General features: G+C 41.3%; 1 protein-coding gene and 1 long non-coding RNA gene across 3 annotated transcripts in view; one reads left to right on the forward strand and one right to left on the reverse strand.

Moving 5' to 3' along the window:
• The window catches only part of Gabrg2 (gamma-aminobutyric acid type A receptor subunit gamma2), a 65118-nt gene extending 62441 nt beyond the window's left edge, over window positions 1-2677 (forward strand). For both annotated transcript variants that reach the window (XM_069993956.1, XM_069993957.1), the window contains one exon: window positions 283-2677. In XM_069993956.1, the coding sequence (XP_069850057.1) occupies window positions 283-558 (276 nt within the window). In that variant the 3' untranslated portion in view covers window positions 559-2677. The remainder of the gene's footprint in view (window positions 1-282) is intronic.
• Window positions 1-20151, reverse strand: part of LOC138808007 (uncharacterized) — a 386844-nt gene that overhangs the window by 159439 nt on the left and 207254 nt on the right. The window lies entirely within an intron of this gene.

The following is a 20151-nucleotide window of genomic DNA, read 5'->3' on the forward strand; positions in this document are numbered from 1 at the left end:
TTTGAATCTTTAAACTTTGCGTTTTTTTGGTGTTCTATATTCTTGCGTTAGCAATTAGCTTGACATTATTTTCAGCTGCACTGCTTAAGCTCAGTATTTGAAACCCGCAAATGTGCTACCTCTTTCTAAGTTAAACTTTCCCATCCTAGATCGCAATGCCATAGCAATTTTCTGAGTACTCATTTTCAGATTCATCATCCCATTGGTGACATTGTGGAGAAAGCCTAAGATTGCTCAAGCATCCCTAACATGGAGCTCTCTCCTTCCCCACCTTTGTCCCAGGCTCCGACCATTGATATCCGCCCACGATCAGCAACCATTCAAATGAACAATGCCACACACCTACAAGAGAGGGATGAAGAATATGGGTATGAGTGTCTGGATGGCAAGGACTGTGCCAGTTTTTTCTGCTGCTTTGAAGACTGTCGAACCGGAGCCTGGAGACACGGGAGGATACATATCCGTATTGCCAAAATGGACTCCTATGCTAGAATCTTCTTCCCCACTGCCTTCTGCTTGTTCAATCTGGTGTACTGGGTCTCTTATCTTTACCTGTGAGGAGCTTTGGGTTTTACTGATATGGGTCTTACTTGCTGAATCTCACGGAAAGATGTCCTTTCTAAGTGTAGTTGGTAATGATCCGAGTTCATTTCTACGTCCTGATCTGGTAAACTGTATAATGTCATATTGTTTGTGCCCAACTCTCCTTTGGTTAGTGTAATTTGAACTTCAATGTGTGTCATGTTTCAAACCTGCAAGGCAAAAGTAAAATTAGAACAAGAACTCTGAAGCCAAGCAAGATAGTTATTTTTCAGCTACAACAACTGAAATTGTGAGAGCGTGACTCTTTATAGAGGTGGTATCTTTACTTGGTTCATAATACAGTTCCACCCAAAAGGTCCCAAACCGTAACCTATGTTCGCTTGGGGTCAAGTTGTGGTAAACTCAAACAAAATAGAATACCTCCCTTATTTGTGAAGAATCACAACTCACTTTAAATATAAAAGCCTAGAGTAGAAATCTACTAAGCCTTTATCCCAAGACAAGAACAAAATTTCCTGCACATCACCTGTACAATGATGTAAATATTTCAATAATGTAGAATGCTTCCAGTTTAATGCATGCATCTCTTTAGAGCCAAAATAAATGGATTGAAATTATCATCCTAAAGTATTGTCTTTTATTTTGTGTCTTTGGGCTATATAACAGAAAACATGAATGCAATTTTAAGGATTTGGGTTTGGAATTGGAGGGAGGAATTTTCACTGCCCTCCCCCTCATGCATGAAGATTTAGTTGACTTACTTGCTTTTGTATGACAGATGACACTACTTGAAGTAAAGTATAGGCTGAATAATGGACATTTGCTAACTCTTAAATATGCCCAGTTTTCTAAGTAGAGTATGAAGTAATTGTATGTGCTTGCTGCTATTTTTCCTTCCTTTTAGGATGCTAGTTCTTAACAGAACGAAACCTCCATCTTATTATCTGCTTCCAGTGATGGTGATTGCCTTGTAGGCAGAATCATTGTCATTGCTTTGGGTCTCTACACCTTGTGCCTGGCACATAGTCAGTGCTTAGAAAATATAGTCTGAGATAATTCACCTGCCCAAATCCCTGATGATGAATCTTCCTCTTATGACCTGGAAGTTGAGATTCATCTTTTTCACTCCGGCATTGTCAAGCGATGTTTGATCTTGTAGAAACAACCAAAGGACCCAGGGAACTCTGGCTATTATGTTCCTCTTTAAAAATATTGTTTTGGCAGTCTGTACTTCTTTTAAAATAGTATCCATGTCTCATGTTTGTGCACAAATGACTGCCTGGGCCTACACTTTATTACTTTTCCAGGTTTGGGTGTAAGTCTGCTTGGGAATTTATGACAGGGATGGACAAGACTTTCATACATGACTGGAATTCAGAACGTAGTACTTTATTATGCAGGAAAAACTGTACTGAATATTAAAATAAAAAGGGAGCAAACAAATGAATGGTTTATGCAGAGGCCAATGTGCCTGTGACTATAGCCTCATAAGACTTTGTAGTAACCAAATATGATGGCCGCACAGTTCAAACATTATGGGGTGAGCTTTATCTTCCTTTGCTCATCCCAAATACACATATAGTTTTTAAACACACCCTCTTCCAGTTCTTCTTTAAGGCAATTATTTCATGGAGTCAGAATTTAACTATTGGTAGTATAACTCTATACATAATCTAAAAAGTATAGAAAAGAGAGAACAACTTGGGTAATATAAAATCATGTAAAGTGATATCAACTCATCTGGATGAATCTTGAAAAACATTTAGTGACCAATTTTAATCTATCAATGCTTTAGTACTTAGCTTCCAACAAATGTAAATAGAACAACAATATTTTCTTGTTTTGAATTGTTGAGATATTTAATGTTCATTCTTTAGGAGAGTTGTTGGCAAATTTCAATGGCAAGAAACATGTTATCATTGTCAACTTGAAATGTGTTCTGTAATGGGGACACTAAACAAAGCTAGCTTTCCAATATGTGCATAATATGGGCAATATGAATATATTATATAGAATCTAATTCTTAATTATCAGCTGCTCCTTGTTTATGTATTTGAAAACCTTTTCACAAAGGTAACTGCCTAAAGTGGACTTTTCCAATAAAAATGCTGAATTCGGATTCACAGTGCCACCACACTGGTCTAATTGGGTTATTTTTCCTAAACAGTTTGAGCTTCTTTCCTGTCTCCTTCTTCAAACCCCCTTTCCCTGAGCTTTGGGGGAACTAAACCTTTTTCACACAGCATTCTCTCCACTTTTAAAGAACTAAGATGGGTGTTTAAGGCAGGAATGAAGAAGGAAGGCAGAAACATTGTTGAAGTTACTAAAACATCAAACTTTCTCTATCTCAACACATTTGAGATTTGGTTAAAAAAGCAGACTGTTAGATATAGACTGGGCATCAGTGGCTAACACTTGTAACCCTAGCTACTCAGGAGGCTGAGCTCTGAGATCACAGTTCAAAGCCAGACCAGACAGAAAAGGCTGAGAGACCCTTTTCTCCAATGAACCACCAGAGCACCGAGTGTGGGGCACTCTACCCAAAGTGGTAGAGTGCTAGCCTTGAGCATGAAAGCTCAGGGTCAGTGCTCAGGCCCTGAGTTCAAATCTTGTGAACTGACAAAAAGTAAATAAGGTTCATTGGCACATGAAGTTGGGATCACTGACCATGTACTACTGTACATTTCTTTTTATTTTTTTGTCTTTTGCCAAGTCAGTATTTAGAAGCCTCTTTTTACCAACTATGAATATTCATGTACCTCAAGTACTGACATTCAATGAATGGCAGAAAGCTCTCTCCCTCATTTCCAACATCTCCTATGCAATGTTGCTCCATATACCCCAAGTAGATTAGCTCTCCTAGAGAAGCCCGATAATAGTCATGGCGGTTCATCTTAAAGGAGCATTTGTCTTGCAATTCTTCTTTTAAAATGTAAGTTGGAAATTCAAGTCCCTTTTTGGGGAAAAGACTTACATCGGTTGCTTTCAAGGCCCAGTTAACAACAAAGAATTACAGCAGCAAACATAAAAGCATCAGGACTGGATTAGTCTTGTTCCAGAGTCAGTGTCATATTTTCTTGAGCTTCTTTTAAACTCTCCAGAGAATAAATCAGTATCTTTCACAAGCATAGCCGCCCTCGCCTTTCCCTACCTGCCATGCTCTTGGCCCCTTGTGGCCTCCTGTATTCAGCTTAAACATCTATTTCTTACCTTCCAGACGTGTATTTTCAGTTCGATCTCATCTGCTGTCTGGCTCAATGCCCTATCTCTAGCTGAGTGCACAGTCATTGCATGGCCTGTGTCCCACTTTTCTGGCTTCAGGGTTATGCTGACTACTCGCCGAAATGTAATAAAAAGTCAAAATAAAGTAAGCAAATGATGTGATCTTTGGGGATTCTAGCAAAGATTGCCATCTCTCTTGTTTGTCACTATGAATACTTGTTGAGGGTATAAGAGGGGCGTATACAGAAGAACCATGGCTCTGTAGTATTTCCAGTGTCCCATGAATGGTCACAGGCCACACAGCTGGTGAAAAGTAAACTGAAGAGAGCTGGCCAATCACTACCATTTCCAGTGTACTTAACAGTGCTTCAGGATTTGGAAGTACAATTCTGGAGTGCTTTTTCTGTTTATTGTTTAGGGTCTTTCAGACTTGTAATTTTTATCTGCTTCAGTTCCCTTATAAAAATAGGGATAATACTGGTAGATATTGCATGCTTTTGTTTTAGGGAATAACTAGACACCACAAAATGATTACTTGTAATTTTCTTTAGCACAGATATGAAGTTTCAGAAAAGAAAGAATTCAGGCCCATGTCAATGTGGCTTAAGAGTAATTATTGTCATTTATGAAGATTCCCTTTTCTCATTCAAAGTTGAGATAGAAAGGGTCCCTGGATCATGCACCAAGGCCCTATTATGGCGGGCCTTCTGTTCTCACGGTTAAATGAGGAGAGGAGACCCCTCCTTCTCTGGCAGGGCTTCAGTCTGCCTCTTCTATGCTGTTAATTATGGTCCTGTGAGAATGAGTACCACCTAACGTTCAGTTCTATTATGCGGTGCCTCATCTTCTCACAGCTGCTTTGTATCACTGTTCTAGTTCTTCCAGCATCTTCTATAACAATGTGTCCTACTCGTAGAGTTTTTTTTCCTCTGCTTAACAGACTTTACAGTCTAATTAAGTAGTCTACCCAATCCATGAAGTCTTTCCAGCTTTAATAAAGTAAAATACAGTATTTTCTTTTTCTCTCTTTCCATGTTTGGTGTGATTTTAGAGTAGTCTAGTCCTGCTGTTTATCTCACCTAAGTACTTAGGATTGGATCCACCCAATCCTCTTAGCAAACAAAATTTAAATGAGTAATGCTGTGACAAGAATATGATATAAATAATTCACTAGCCATCTGCATCTTAAATCAGGCATTTTATCTTCTTGTCTATTCCCCCAAATACATTTGGCTTATAGCTTTTTGTTACTTGTATGTTTTATGGCTCTAGAATGAAGTCTTTTATCAAAGAAATTTTGATTAAACACCTATAAAGTTAACTCAGTGGAAGAGCTCTCAGTAAACACGGAACCACAGGCCTCTGGGAAGGCAGTAGGAAGATAAGGAAGAGAGAAATTTTAGGAATTCTTTGCCTTGAAATGTCCATAGTATGTTAGAGACAAAGAGCAATACAAGAAACTATAACAGAGCTGCACACTGTGGAGGTAGAGGAGAGAATTTCACACACAACACAAGTACCCTGCCTCATGGGAGGGGGCCGATCACTGCCAGAAAGCTTCCTTTCTAGTAATAATGGAAATTTGTGGAAAATCTGCAAAATGTGTAAAGTACAAAACTTCCTCATTCACTAGATAATGACGCATACACATGAGTATACGTAACATTTGTTGGATATCATTATTAGTATTATATAGTTTTACCATAATTAACCTACCTACTTTCTTACTTTGGAAAATTGAATATTTCTTCCTTTTGTTTTGTAAATCATGCTACAGTAAATCTGTTTGCCAGGCACCGTGTGTATGTTCGACAGGTCTTCATCCATAGCATATGTCTCTACACATGGGCTTTGTTTATAATCACTTTTATGGTCCTGGCAGGAAAAGGATGAATGTGTTCCAAAACATCATCAAAGGGTAAGCAAGCAGAGGAGGACTCACAAAGCTGCAGAACACACCAGTGAAAGAATGGTGTGATACCATGGGTCTGCCAACTGTGGGAAAGTATGATCACCTGAATTAATTTCCTACTGTGACTGTTTCAAATGACCATGAACACAATGTCTCAGACCAACACAGTAGTAACTCTGAAACCTAGAAGTTTTGTGGAGAAAGTCAAGGTACAGGAACAGCATTCTCTCTAGGGGCTCCACCTTGTTTCTTCCCTATTCTAGAAGTCTCTTTTCCTTGGTTAGAAACCCTCTTCCAATTCAAACTAACAACTGCATCCACCATGTGTCCTTCACTGTGTTTCTTTCTGGGACTTCCTACTCTCTGCTTATAGGGATCCGTATAATTATTTTGAGCCCACACAGATAATCCGGGATAAATTCATTTAAATGTTTTTTGTGCACACTTGCCAAGTTCCTTTTATCACATAAATTATCCTATATTCCATCTGCATGTTTAGAAAGTACACACTTGTGAAAGGTCATTAATGTTGCCGACCTCACCACCCTAAGTCATGAAAGCACAAGAGAAAAATTAGTCGTGGGACCTGTAAACCGAGTAGAAACAGAAGCTATCCAAGAGAAGCTTCGACTTTGGATAAATACAATTATTTTCAAAGAAGTGCCAGTCTGGGAGGAAGAACAGGAAGAAGTACATAGAATTCCCTCCTCTCTTCTCTATGACAGGCCCAAGTGGCCAGGCCAGATGGAAATGAGAGGACATGGGAACCCAAAAGGTCATGCTGTGGGGACACACATGCTGTGGGCAAGAGAGTGGAGAACAGACACAGACAGATGGCAATGCCCCAGAAAACCTCTCCAAATAGGAACTACATGCAGCACAAAAGGAATCACTTTATTTGCACTCCGGTCATAGAAAGGTCTCAAGGCTTTATAAAGATAATGGAAGAAATACGGCTTTTCAATTGTGTTTTTATTATGTGTGGGGGAAGGTAGTCCTTACAAATGTTCGATAAGAATGAGAGACTCAGGCTGGGAATGTGGCTTAGTGGTAGAGCGCTTGCCTAGCACGCATGAAGCTCTGGGTTCAATTCCGCAGAACCACATAAGCAGAAAAAGGCAGAAGTGGTACTGTGGCTCAAGTGGTAGAGTGCTAGCCTTGAGCAAAAAGCAGCTCAGGGACAGTGGCCAGACCCTGAGTTCAAGCCCCAGGACTAGCAAAAAAGAAAGAATCTAAGAGACTCATGTATTTTATTCTGGGTAATCTATTTGATGTGAAAATGTTTCTGGTTGGTTTCATCACTGTCAGGCTAAGTCCTTCATTAGTGTGTTCTAGGAGTTCATGTGGGTCAGGAGGAATGGGTCTCTGGTTAGTCCCACGGCAAGAGTGCCAAGTGGGTCGGTGATCTGCCGGCCAAAGCAGCCTCAAGCTTTTCCACAAAGACTGGGACTTCTGACTCCGTCCACGTCATCATTGCTGCAGAGCTAGAAAGAGACGGGGGCCTCTGAGTCACTGGGAGCCCCCGGCGAAGATTCTATCCTGGGTTCAAGGCTAAAAATAGAAAGGCATCAGTCCTATTTCTGTAAACACAATGACTACAAGGACAATCAGAATGTAACTGGCACAACCTACAGTGCCAATGGCTGAACCATCTCTGTCTGTGTCTTCCATTGATGTTTCCAGACCAAGACTGATGGTGAGCAACCGTAACCCAGGTGGACTCCTGTGGTGCACCCCCCATGCACACCCTGGAATTTGCAAAACATGCATGTGATGCTTTCCTATAAAAGTTCAAGGGGGACAGGGTTACAGATTTCCCTCTGAATCCTGACTGCCTAGCTCAGTGTTTCACCCAGAACAGGCATGTGAGGGACAAATTTTCCAAAATAAAACCTTTAAAGCTGATGCCTTTGTACTGTTATTTGTGAAAATTTAATTATAAATTAACACACACACACACACACAGCAAATGAAATGGGTGCAGCTATATCTCTCCCACTTTGATGTGGACACACACACACACACACACACACACACACACACACACACACACACACACACACACACACACACACACACACACACACACACACACACACACACACACACACACACACACACACACACACACACACACACACTGAAATCCCAGACCAGCCTGGGTAGAAATGTCCATTAACTCTCATCTCAACAGAAGCAGCTGGGTGTTGTGACAAGCGACTCTTCTCCTAGCTACAGCAGAAATCATAAAACAGGAGGATCATAATCCAGACATGGGCCTAGGCAATCAGTGAGACTCATCCCAAAATAACTTGTGTGGACGGGGGCTGGCTCAGTAGTAGAACACCTGCCTAGTAAGACAGAAGCCATGAGTTCAAATCCCAGTACCAGAACCAAATGAAACAAAACAAAAAACAGTTGTCTATGACCAGCATTTGCTATTTTCTTTACTCATAGTTTTGGAACCCATCAGCCTGACTCCCAGTGCCCAGTGCCCCATGCCCACGGCCCTCTGGTGATGTTTCAATGCTAGCTGCTTTTTTTTTTTCTTTTGGTCAGTCCTGGGACCTGAACTCTGGCCCTGGCCGCTGTCCCTCAGCTTTTCAGCTCAAGGCTAGCGCTCTACCACTTGAGCCACAGCACCACTTTTCCGGCTTTTTCTGCTTATGTGGTGCTGAGGAATCGAACCCAGGGCCTCAACATGCAAGGCAAGCGCTCTACCACTGAGCCCCTTCCCAGCCCTGCTAGCCAATTTTAAATAAAGCTCAGACAGAAAGTTCTCCAAGGAGAATCACTAGTCCACTGCCGTCCATCTGAGCACTAGCTATGGAAAAGCATCCTTGTCCAAAGCAAAGCTTAAGCAGCCTTTTTTTAGATTGTACAGGTGATGTACAGGTTACAGTTACATAAGCTATGTAATGAACAGTGTCACCCCTCTCTCGTTTCCTCCCAGTGTTTTCCCTCCTGATTAAGTAACTTCTCTGAGAATGTCAACATGGGTCTCCGGAATTAACAGCGGGGGATGGGGGGGGGAATCTACTTTTTTAAAAATTTATTTTATTGTAAAGATGCTGTGCAGAGGGGTTACCGTTTCATGAGTCAGATAATAAGTACATTTCTTGTTGAGCATTGTTACCCCCTCCTTTGTTGTTCTCCTGCTATCTCTTCCCTCCCCCACCTCCCACATTCTTTCCGCCTCCCCCCAATGTTGTGAGCTCATTTCCAATATAGTGTCTTGTGGTCATCATTGTTCCAATATTTTAAATCTGAATGTCATAAAGATAACTTCCAAGTTTGGTAGCTAGGGAAACAATAGACATAGACAGAAGGAAAAATGCTAATAATGTTTATGCTGCTTAGTGCATTAGAGATTATTAACGTTTTGTTTTGTTTTTTTAACTCCTGTCAGGCATGTTGGGGTCAGGTCTATAATTCCCCAACCACTAGAAAAAGAGATGGAGGATGAAGCCAGACTGGGCAAAGACAGGCTGAGACCTACCTGGAAAAAAATAAATTAAGAAAGCAAAACAACTGTAAGCATAGCTCATGTGGCAAAACAATTCATAACAGTCACGAGGCCCTGAGTTCAAACCCCAGTACTGCCTAAATGAAAATAACCAAAACACCTCCCTCTGAGTTTTCTAAAATCCTCAGATGTATTTTAAATTTCATAAAAATGGTTTTATATTCAGTAAAGAACTATGCGATTAGATTAGAATTTTCTGTGATTTTTTTTAAAATCTGGATTTTAAAGTATTTTGTATATGGTCAGTATACAAAAGAATTTTCTTAAAGAAAAACACATTCTACTCTCCCGCCCCACCCCACCTCCCCCCCAAAATTCACTATGAGCAAAGTAGACCCTGGTGTTACCTATACAATTCACATACAAAAAAAAGGCTCTTTTAAAAAATGTCAAATGTACGAAAAGCCCAAGCTGCATGCGGCTACTTCCTGCTGTTGTTTAGACAGAGTCCTTTGTCCTTTCCCCAAGCCCTTCCTGTTCCAGATGGCATTTCAGGGAGCTATTTGGAGACTCAGCCTCTCCCACACCCACACCTCCACTTTAGTTCCTTTTCCTTTTGCAAAGAGTAATGGCCCTGGAGACTGGAGCTGTCTTTCCATTTCCGATATGAGGAGAGCTCAAGTGGCAACAGTTAATCTGTGTTCTACCTCCCCACACGGTGGTTTTAAATGTTCCTGAAGTGGCCAGGCCCCTAAACTGGGTCATGGCAGCCCTCCTGCCATTAGTCATGAGCCTCTGCTTGAGGCAGAGCAGAGGAGGCTGCTCCCTTCCTCTCCCCTAACGTGCACTATTACAAATGATTAAATAGTGTGCAGTGCTCTGTACAGCACCCACGCAGAGATAATGAAGGGACATGTCTAACAAGGACACTCTGAAGGGGCTTATGACATGGGTGTGTGTGTGTGTGTGTGTGTGTGTGTGTGTGTGTGTGTGTGTGTGTGTGTGTGTGTGTGTGTATGCGCGCGCACGTGTGTGTGTGTGTGTGTGTGTGTGTGTCCACATCAAAGTCTCACTTCTGTCTTTGTGAAGCCCTTTAATCACTTATTCATTCAAAATATCTATTAAGGACTAAGTACTAGAAATGCTGAAGGCTGGCCTTTCCTTTCCTGTCTTTCAGATAGTCACACACTTAGCAGGTCTTGAGCATCTCTGAGTGTGAACGGCAAATACTGTTGAGGCTCATGTCCATCCCCCACATCCCAAACTTCAACCACCTGTTTCTGTGTACCTTCATGTGGAGTTCCTGCGGTTCACTCCACCGCTACATAGAGGAGACAAGTGTCATGGAGAGGACAGTCACCCCCCACTCCACAGTGACTGCCCTGCCCTTCAGTGCCTTCAGCCATGAAGTCTGATGGGATGGCATAGTCGGGAGAAGGTGACCCATGCCCAGGCAGGGGTTCCGCTGAGGTACAGAGCTTACACTGGCACCCGGAGAGGATCTGCATCATGAGCTCCAGACGTGTGGGTGTCTTTCTCTCTATCTCTCTGGTCTCCCTTACGCTCACCAGGGTTTCCTAGGACCATCTTCAAAACCATTTGCACTCAAATCATTCTCTTGGACTTTGTTTCTTGGGAAAACGAAGCTAAGAGAAAGCTAGAATTCTTACCCTTGAAGGGTCATAACGTGCGGTGACAGCGTCCGGCCTGAAAGAGTCTACTTAGGGGATAGTACGCTGAGCTCTTCAGCCAGGCTAATGCCTGCGTTCTCTGGGAAGATGGGGGGTGGGGAGGAGGTGCTGGTGGGTGACAGAAGGCATCAGGAGGAAGTTACATCTAAGGTCAAGTATGCAGGACGAGATACAGCCATACTGAATGAGGGAAGGAGAAAGTAACCTTTAAGTATGAGAAATGCATACAGCAGCATGCAGAAGCCCCTGCAAAGGTGTCCTTTGGTGGAACTCGGCTGAAGTGGAATGTTTCTGGAGACGCAGCCATGGCTTTTTGCAGATGCTGGGTCTTGAATGACCCTGCGGCTCTCTTAAGGAGGAGAGCTCTGTCCTCCAGGCAGTGGAGTGACATTGACGGGCTTTAAGTAAGCCAGAAAGTGACGTGATCAGATTTGACTTCAGGAAATCATTCACACTGCATTGTGAAAAGTGGATTGGAAAGGCCATGACCTGGCACGGGAACAGCAGTTAGGGAGCTGCTGCAGGGCTTGGAGGAGGGTTACTGCTGTTTGGAACAGGAGGACAGGATGGGAGATGCAATTGTAAGGTGGGAAGAGAACAGAACCTACCACACTTTGGGGTTTATTACAGAGGATGTGTTAGACGAAATGTTCAGCTTCTTGAGTTAGTAAATAGATTAAGAACTGGAATATCACTGCATAGTAAATCAGAAAGATGGTTTCACAGTAGGATCTGTTGGGATTGAATTTCTGTTGCCAAGCCCTGGCATATTTATCATGAGAGGAATATGATAAAAGAGTTGACAGTGTGAAATTGGGAATCCGAATACTTCTGGTTAGACATCTTTGTCATGTATTACATGCCAGTAAACCTCTATCTTTAAATGGATATGTGAGAACCTACCTTCTGACCTTGAAAGAATTCATGAAATGCATTTATCAGAAAACCAGAACTATGGCTAGCTTTCATTTTCAAAAGCATGTTATTAGGACCAAGTAGTTGCAGAAAGGTGTTCAGTTTTCACATATCCATCTACACATAGCAGATACCCTGACCACACGTGTGCCCTGACCCTCTCTCTCCTCCCCCCTCCCCCTTCCCAAACCAATTCCTACAAGCTTTACTGTTCCTTTTCATACATGGATCCAGTATTTTGCTAGTGACTCTTGTTTGTTAATACTAGCATTACCACACATATTGTGATAGTCAATAGATATGTGGAGACATGAAGTGAATCTAAAGAGAAAGATTTGGACAGAAAATACAGTCTACCTTATTAGATTATAAAATGGTGCCTTAAGACCAAAGGATGAACAGATCACTGAGGAAAAGTATTTCAAATGAGAAAATAAGTTCCCATAGGAGGATCAGAAGACATATAAGGGATCCTAGGGTACCCACAAAGCCTCCTCAAATACAAGCTGGGTAAGAAGAGACTGATGGACAGCCAGATTCTGCACAAATTCAACCACAACTAGAACTGAGCTGTCTCTGCTAAACCTGAAAGCCGTACTTTCATACTGTGGGTTTCCTCAAAAGTTTTTCCTCATTTATTTAAATAAAATAGCAATATAATTTGCATTCTTCTGTATTTGTCTACTTTCATATATACTGTTCTACCATCACATTTTTCTCTTCTTCCTCTTTCATTTTTCTGTCTCTTTCCTTTCTTTTTTCCTTGCTTCCTCTGTCTCATTTGCTTTTATTCCTTCCTTCTTTTTTATTTTTTCTCTTTATTTACTAAATTTCCAGGCTGGTCTAGAACTCTCATATTTCTCTGTCTCAGACTCCTGTGTGCTGAAATTGCGGGTACATGCCCTTATTCCCAGACATCATTCTCTTAACTCAGCCCACATTTATAAGAAAAAACATCTATGTGGTGAAACCCACAAATCTTAAGCCTGTCTTCGTATGACCACTGCATGTTACTGTGCGATGCAAGCTAATTTTTCAATAGAATACCATCCTTGTCCCCACTGAGGTTCCTCCTGCATCTTCCCAAGATCTCCGCATTGCCATCCTCCAAGGGACAATCACTGCTGTACTTTAAGGTACCAGATGGGGGTCACCTCTTCTAGAATTTCATGTAAATGGGCTGTGCATGTCCTCTCTGTCAGTTATTCCACAAGGAATAATGTTTTGAGACTCATCAATATTATTGCATCTATTGGGAAAATGCCCTTTATATTTCTGATTAGTATGCCACTAGATAAGCCATGTTTACCTATACTTCCATAACAGAAAATTAACTATTTTTCTATTTGTAACAGTAACAAATAAAACTGTTGCAATTTTTTTTCAAATGACTCTTGGGAATACGGTTTCTTGCATACTGGAAAAATATCTAATAAAGGGATCTAGGCCATGAGATAGATGTAAGTTTATAATAAACCACCAGGGCTTTTGCCAAATACATTTCAATAATTTACAATCCCACTAACAATGGGTGATAAATTTCATGAAATATTGGCTGTGGTCATTTTTGTTCACTTTGGGCATTCAGATGCATGTCTTTCATCATACGTTGTTCATTTCTCTCTCTGAAACTACTTAAATGAAATAGAAACTTATGAAAAGATAGAACATGAGTACTTGGAGATTTGGGTACAACCTGCTTGGACCACATCATTCGGGAAGCTTCAGCTTCGCACGAGAAGTACAGCATCAAAGGTTAAGTTTCTGGATCACAGTGCATTCACTTCAGCACTAAGCATGCCACACCAGATGGCCCAAGCTTTCACACTGATTAAATGTAATTCCACTGAAGAAAGCAATTTCAGAGAAGAGTTCAAGAAAGCAAATTATACTTTGATTGGTTGAATCACAGTTAATGTTATCAATTTTTAATTTGACCATTTGCACACATTTTTGTCTCTTACAAATAAACACTGTATAAACACTATTAGATAAACAATCATGAGGATACTATATTTCTTCTTTTAATACTTTTTACTGTAAAGAGACTTACAGAGGAGTTACAGTTACATGGAGAATATTGGATTTCTTAAGCTAGCTCCTCTGCTGACTTGACTCTTTTCTTGCTTTCTAGACTTTTAAGCAGCATAAAACGATATTACAATACCTGGTGTTATTATGGGCAATAGCAGGATGCTGCATGAGACTTGTAAGCAAGTCTCCTTGTAAAATCATTATTACATGCTATTTTAAAAATGTAGTGCTGTGAATTTGCTCACTTTCCTGTCTTGTACCGTTAGTAAACGATATCCAAAGAGATGGCTATTTAAACACATTGTATACATTTCTGGAAGATGTTTAGAAAGAGGTTTAAACATAATTCTGTAGCTTTGTAGCAAAAGATTTCATCATTCTTTTCCCTTGATTTCACTCTAGTACCCTATTTTTAAAAATCCATTTCATGTAGATTCTTAATCAATGTAAAAACAGAATAATGAATGCATAATTTCCATTTAACAAGAGGAAAAAATGAAGGAGTACAGTTTAAAAATTAGTTCTGTGGATATGCAAACACAATTTGGAAAGCCCCTTGCTATTCCTACTGCTCTTCAATTCCATCATATTCAAGTAGAAATAGTCAAATTGGTCCTATTCTGAATGTGATCTTCATTTCCTCATATTCACCTTTTTTTCTGAATATTCAATGGACATTTTAGATGTCCTAAGAAATTGATTTTATAACAGCATCACTTGGAGACTCAGGGACCTTGGACATGCCACATCCGTTGGCCATGAGAAATGTGAATGCCTCTGTTTCTTACTAAATTTCCAGAGAAGTTATTATGGATACGTTACAGGGGAAATACGCAAAGTGTTTTGTTTTGGCTATCCGACACAGGTAGGCAGGATCTGCCACTGAAAATGTTACTTGGATGTCCAGATTGACAGGCACCCGACGAGAGCCTGCAGATCTTTATTACTGAGTGTCATTATGCAAAGAGGAGTAGGTGCTCAAGTTGGTTTTGAGGGAGCAGGGAACATCTGGGTTTCAGTGGTGAGTCTGGGTGGTGAGGTCCAAAGCACAGGCCAAGGATAGCCTGGTTTGAACTTCCTGATGGCCCCCAAGGGGAAGCCCAGCTTTCTTAGGCTCTGACTCTGGTGTAGAAGAAACAGGGCAAGGGGGTGTCAGGGAACCACAGCTGTCAGTCATCAGGGTGAAAAGCTCGAGTCAGCTCTTCATGACCGCAAACATGGGGGTGCTGGGGCGCGTGACTAACTAGAGGGGTGTTAAAAATCTTAAAATAAGAATCAAGGGCCACCGAAAATTACTATGTTAGGCCGCGGATGTTCAAGATACTCTTGTGGTATCTGGCTGAGTCCTCACTCTCAGGACTATGCAGCAGGACAAATGGAGTCAGGAAGCTAATCTCATCATGGTGTTCTCCTTCCTCAGGGTGACTCAATGGCTGGCAAAGACTCAGCTCTTCATGGTCTTACATGGCAGAGTGGGCATAGCATCACGCTCTCAGGTCAGGCACAGAGCAGTCGTGTACAGAAAGGACGTGGCTGCCACTCTAAGTCTCCCACACTCAGCAAAAGGAGATCAGGATTTATGAGTCTTTATAGCAGCATTCACTTTATGGATTTCAGATCTTCAGGGAGCCTTGTTCTTTATCTAACTTCTTCATTTACCAAACAAGAAAGATGCTTCTGCCTCTTGTCTAACCCAGAAAGCTCCAGCAAACAGGAGAGCTTAATATCTGCACAGTACATATGAGCTCAGAGATCTGCGGTGCCTGTAAATCTGGTGGCAGTATTTTCTAGAAACCTGAGTAGATCCACTAAGAATGTTTTAATCCACTAAGAAAGGGGGTTAAACACAGCTGTTATCCCAGCTATCTGGGGGCTGGGAAGCATCGTATGAGGATCTTGACCTGAGGTTGGGTCTGAATGCCAGGCCCTAGCTGAGAAATGACTAAATGCTACAAACGGTTGGGAGTGGCTCCCATGTACTAGGTTCTGAATTCAAACCTCACAACTACCAAAGAGAAAAGGAAAACAGTGAGCTGTTTCTTACATATTCATAGCTACCATACATTGTGGTATTAATGCTAGAATTTTAAAATATAATTTTTGTGGTGTGCTTGGCAAAGTGCCTGGAATTCAGCAAATACGCGGGCTGCGGCTGCTGGTACAGCCATGCTAACTGCTACGATTATTGGAATACTACTAGGCATAGTCTGTTTAAGCTTGAAATAAAATTTAAGCCCCATGGTTATTTGGAAAGCTATGGATTAAAACCCACACAGCCCCTCCCAGCTTCGAAACTGTATGAACAACCATCAGAATGATAACATGCAATCCACGATAAACATCCCAAACACTGATATTACATTAAGTAAATGCTGACTTCCTGACTTAAGTGATAAAGAACAGTATTTTCAATAAGCTGTTTCTGCTATAATTTTGAAAACACCATCTACCACAAACTATGTTTAAGCAATAATAAAGTAAGACAGGCTTTGGGCCTGGTAGATTGAGTTGCTTCATTATGCATTCAGGAACCTGGCCACATTTCCTCTTGTTCTCCTGCTTTCCTGACGTGGGTGCCATCACTGGGCTGCCCGCCACAGGACATGGGGTCCAGGCATGATATTGGAGGGATCTGCACTCAGAGCAATGCCTCTCCACTTCAACACCACCGTTCGGGGCGGGACCAGTCTTCATTGTGGGTGCTGACCTGTTTATGGAAGGATGTTTAGTGGTAATACTCAACACATTTACCTTTCGGCTATGGCACGTGAAGCACCTCTAAACACTGACAAATGGCGTGAGGCACTGCAGCTCTCTTTACCTATGGAGGGATAGGCTAATTGAAACTGTAAAAATTCTGCAAGCATCAGCTCATCTGCATCATTTCCTTGTCTGCATTCTATAGTTTAATAAGGCAATTCACGCAAACACCTTCCAAAAATAGTGACAGATGTGGCTGCATTTCAGCAGAGTACATTCATAGATAATAATCTCTCTGGGATGAACTTTCTTTAAAACCCTTTGAAAGGGAGGCTCAGCTGCTCTGAGTTGTGTGCTCCACTTCTGAAAATTGAAGATGACTTATCATTTCTTGCAGGCAAGAGTTATATGAAATACCCTATAAAAGCAAGTGGGATATTAAGACAGTGTCCTCGTGTGTCAATAATTAAAACAGATTAGTTAGATAGGACAAGAAGATGGAGCTTACAGGTCATTATTCATATTGCATTTAAAACTGCATTGTAAGGAGATCTGTAAATGGCAACAAAACTGAGCGAATGGAATCCATTTCTTTGGAAATATAGGATCCAAACAGAAACTAAAAATAAATAGGATTCCATTCTTTATAGGTTCTGTATCTTTTATTTCTACTTTCCATTCTTCCTAACAATAAATTGTGTTTGTTTCGGCCCTGTGGGGATTTTTGTCACACAATCCCTTGAGAACTGGAGAAAAAAAAATGATTGTTTTCAGTACAGGCCTTTTTTTTTTTTTTTTTTGGTTCTCTAGAAATTGGGCTGAGGGAAGGTAAAAATCTATCAGAGTTGCTGAAAGAGAAATGCTGGGTGACAAATTATCTATCTGAGCACGTACAATGAACGCACAGATACTTTGAAACTGTCAGACCCAATGTAAGCATGATTAGAATAAAGTTGCTCAATGTCAAGGCCTTGCTTAAATAAAAGTGACAAGTTCTGACAGAATTTCTTCCCAGTGTGGATGGATGACTACACAAGCAGCATCGAGATGGTTTCTGGAATTGCCTTTTGTCAAGGAAACATGAAAGAGTCAAGCTTTGCCACTATGCTCCATCTGTAGACAACATCCGAGCAGGGAGAAGCAGAATTGTTTCCAGAATCAACACATGTGTGGGCTCCACGGTGGGGTCTTGCTCCTGCTGCCTATCAACAGGCTGAACCCAGCACGTGACCACTATCAATAAAAGGACGCTGTGACTTTTAATACTGGGCTCAGGGACAACTTCATGTGGTATCGAGTTTGGTTGCTCCCTCTACCAATGCCTTCCCGTGGGCAGCCGCACTTCCGGGGTGACATGTATCTCCTTATGAAGAATGTTGGGCTGGGGTTATTTTGGCCTAGATCCCAAGAACTAAGGATATGACTTGAATAAGCTGTCTGTTTTCTCTCTGAGTTATTTTACCCCATAGAAAATAGAAATCACCTGTTTTCAATACCTTAGTAGACCCTTGCTGTATGTTAGGGACTCTGATAAACTTGGAAGGACATAAAAGTTGCTGTCTGATGGGGCTGGGAAGGTGGCTCAGTGGTAGAGTGCTTGCCTTGCATACCTGAAGCCCTGGGTTCAATTCCTCAGCACCACATAAGCAGAAAAAGCCGGAAGTGGTGCTATAGCTCAAGTGGTCGAGCACTAGCCTTAAGCTGAAGAGCTGAGGGATAGCGCCCAGGCCCAGAGTTCATGCCCATGACTGACAAAAAAAAAAAAAAAAAGTTGCTGTCTGCAAAGTTTTCATAGTTCATCTGTTTAGTAAGTAATGAGAAATAATGTAAGACAGTATCTAACATTAAAGGCACTACATTGATGCAAAGATTCTCCAAAATACCTTATAATGAATTGATATGTGTGTCTCTTAAGAAAAAGATTCTGCTTAAGAAAAAAAGTCTCAACAAAAAGCAAGGCTGGAAAACTTAAATCTTTCAGTAGTCATTTTTTACAAACAGTGAAAATAAAAAAGTTAGAAGCATTTCCAGTTTAGACACAAACAAGTACCCCAGGGGTGCCCTGTGTCTCTTTATGCACTGTCTCCCAGTCACCCCAAAGCTTTTACAGTAAATAGTCATTTACTTGTGCAAGAAACATTCTATTATCTTTTTCTGTGCAGCAAACTTCCTTAAGCTTCACAGCTTAATGCAGCCAGGTTGAAATCCCACACAGCCCCTAGAAGTCAGGCTAGGGGTAGCTTATGTAGGTACTTCTGGCTCATCATTCCTGAGAAAATTGAGATAGGGTGGTACTCATTTCATATGTAAACTTGTTGCTTACCAGAAACTTCAATTTATTAGCATGAGAACCCTTTCTCTACCACACAGATTAATTGTCCAGAGAAAGAAACAAGACAGAAAGCCAGGCTCTTATGGCTCACACCTGTAATCCTAGCTGCTCAGGAGGCTGGGATCTGAGGATCGTGGTTCAAAGCCAGCCCAGGCAGGAGAATCTCTGTAATTCTTACCTCCAATTGATCACCAGAAAACTAGATGTGTAGCTGTGGCTCAAGGTGGAAAAGCATTAGGTTTGAGCAAAAAAGCTCAGGGACAACACCAGGCCTTAAGTTCAAGCCCCATGACTGACTAAATAAATAAATAAATGTAATAAAAATAGAGACACATACTGGGGGGGAGGAGGGAGAGAAAGACCACAAAATAAATCCCAACACTTCCATAGAACATTCTAAAGTGACACTCCCTTAACTCTGCTTTATTCTAGTTAATACAAATGAAACAGTAATTACAGCCTAGGTCAAGGAGGAATAGCAATGAATTAGTTGGCATATTTGGAAATCACAGATCGACTCAGTTTGGGGAGGCATTCGCTTTGATCTCTGGTGGGTACCATATCTCTCCTACCAGAGACGGGTTCTACTCTGATGGGATCCGTTGGTGGTGATGAGCTGTTATTTGTGCTCCTCCCGGGACCTGGGGAGCCCTGAGGGAGAATGAAGACCCCAGAGAGACCAGTTTCCATTTTTACAGATGGCTTCACCAACACTAAAGCAACTCAAAACATGTGATAGGACGGCTTTACAGCCGTTTGCACCCTTGCTGTCCCCCGAGAAAATGGACACACTGCAAGGAAGAAACTGGAACCACAGTAACTCTGTTCCAGGTTAAATGCTCGTTAAAATTGTGGCTCCTGCTTTCATAGCCAGAGGGAAAACTAGATATATTACATAAGAAATGCCTACACCTCAGTGATGTACAACTCTCTCTCTCTCTCCCTCCCTCTTTCTCTCTCACTTTTCCCATATGTGAAAACATTCATGCTGAAAACTATTAGTTTAATAAGGCTGCCTTATAAAAATTACCCATGAATTAATCAAGTACAAACTGTGTTTGGTGGAATGTGAAAATCAGTCTAGATAAGAACTATGCTATCACAATTGTGACCCTATAATAATCCACAGTTTATAACTAACTCTGCACATGTGTGATTTTATTTCTTCTTTACAGAGAACCCTGAGGGAGAGGTAAAATAAGTTTTAATCCCTCCAATGTGTGTGTGAATGAAAGACACACAGAGAGATTTTGTGTTTTAAAGTGATACAATTAAGCATCTCAGAGATGTTTTAAAATATGTCCAGAGGGAGAGGAGACAGACAGACAGACAGACA

This window comes from Dipodomys merriami, unplaced genomic scaffold (assembly GCF_024711535.1).
Source record: "Dipodomys merriami isolate MVZ:Mamm:240054 unplaced genomic scaffold, mDipMer1.0.p SCAF_44, whole genome shotgun sequence".
In the NCBI taxonomy this organism is placed as follows: domain Eukaryota; kingdom Metazoa; phylum Chordata; class Mammalia; order Rodentia; family Heteromyidae; genus Dipodomys; species Dipodomys merriami.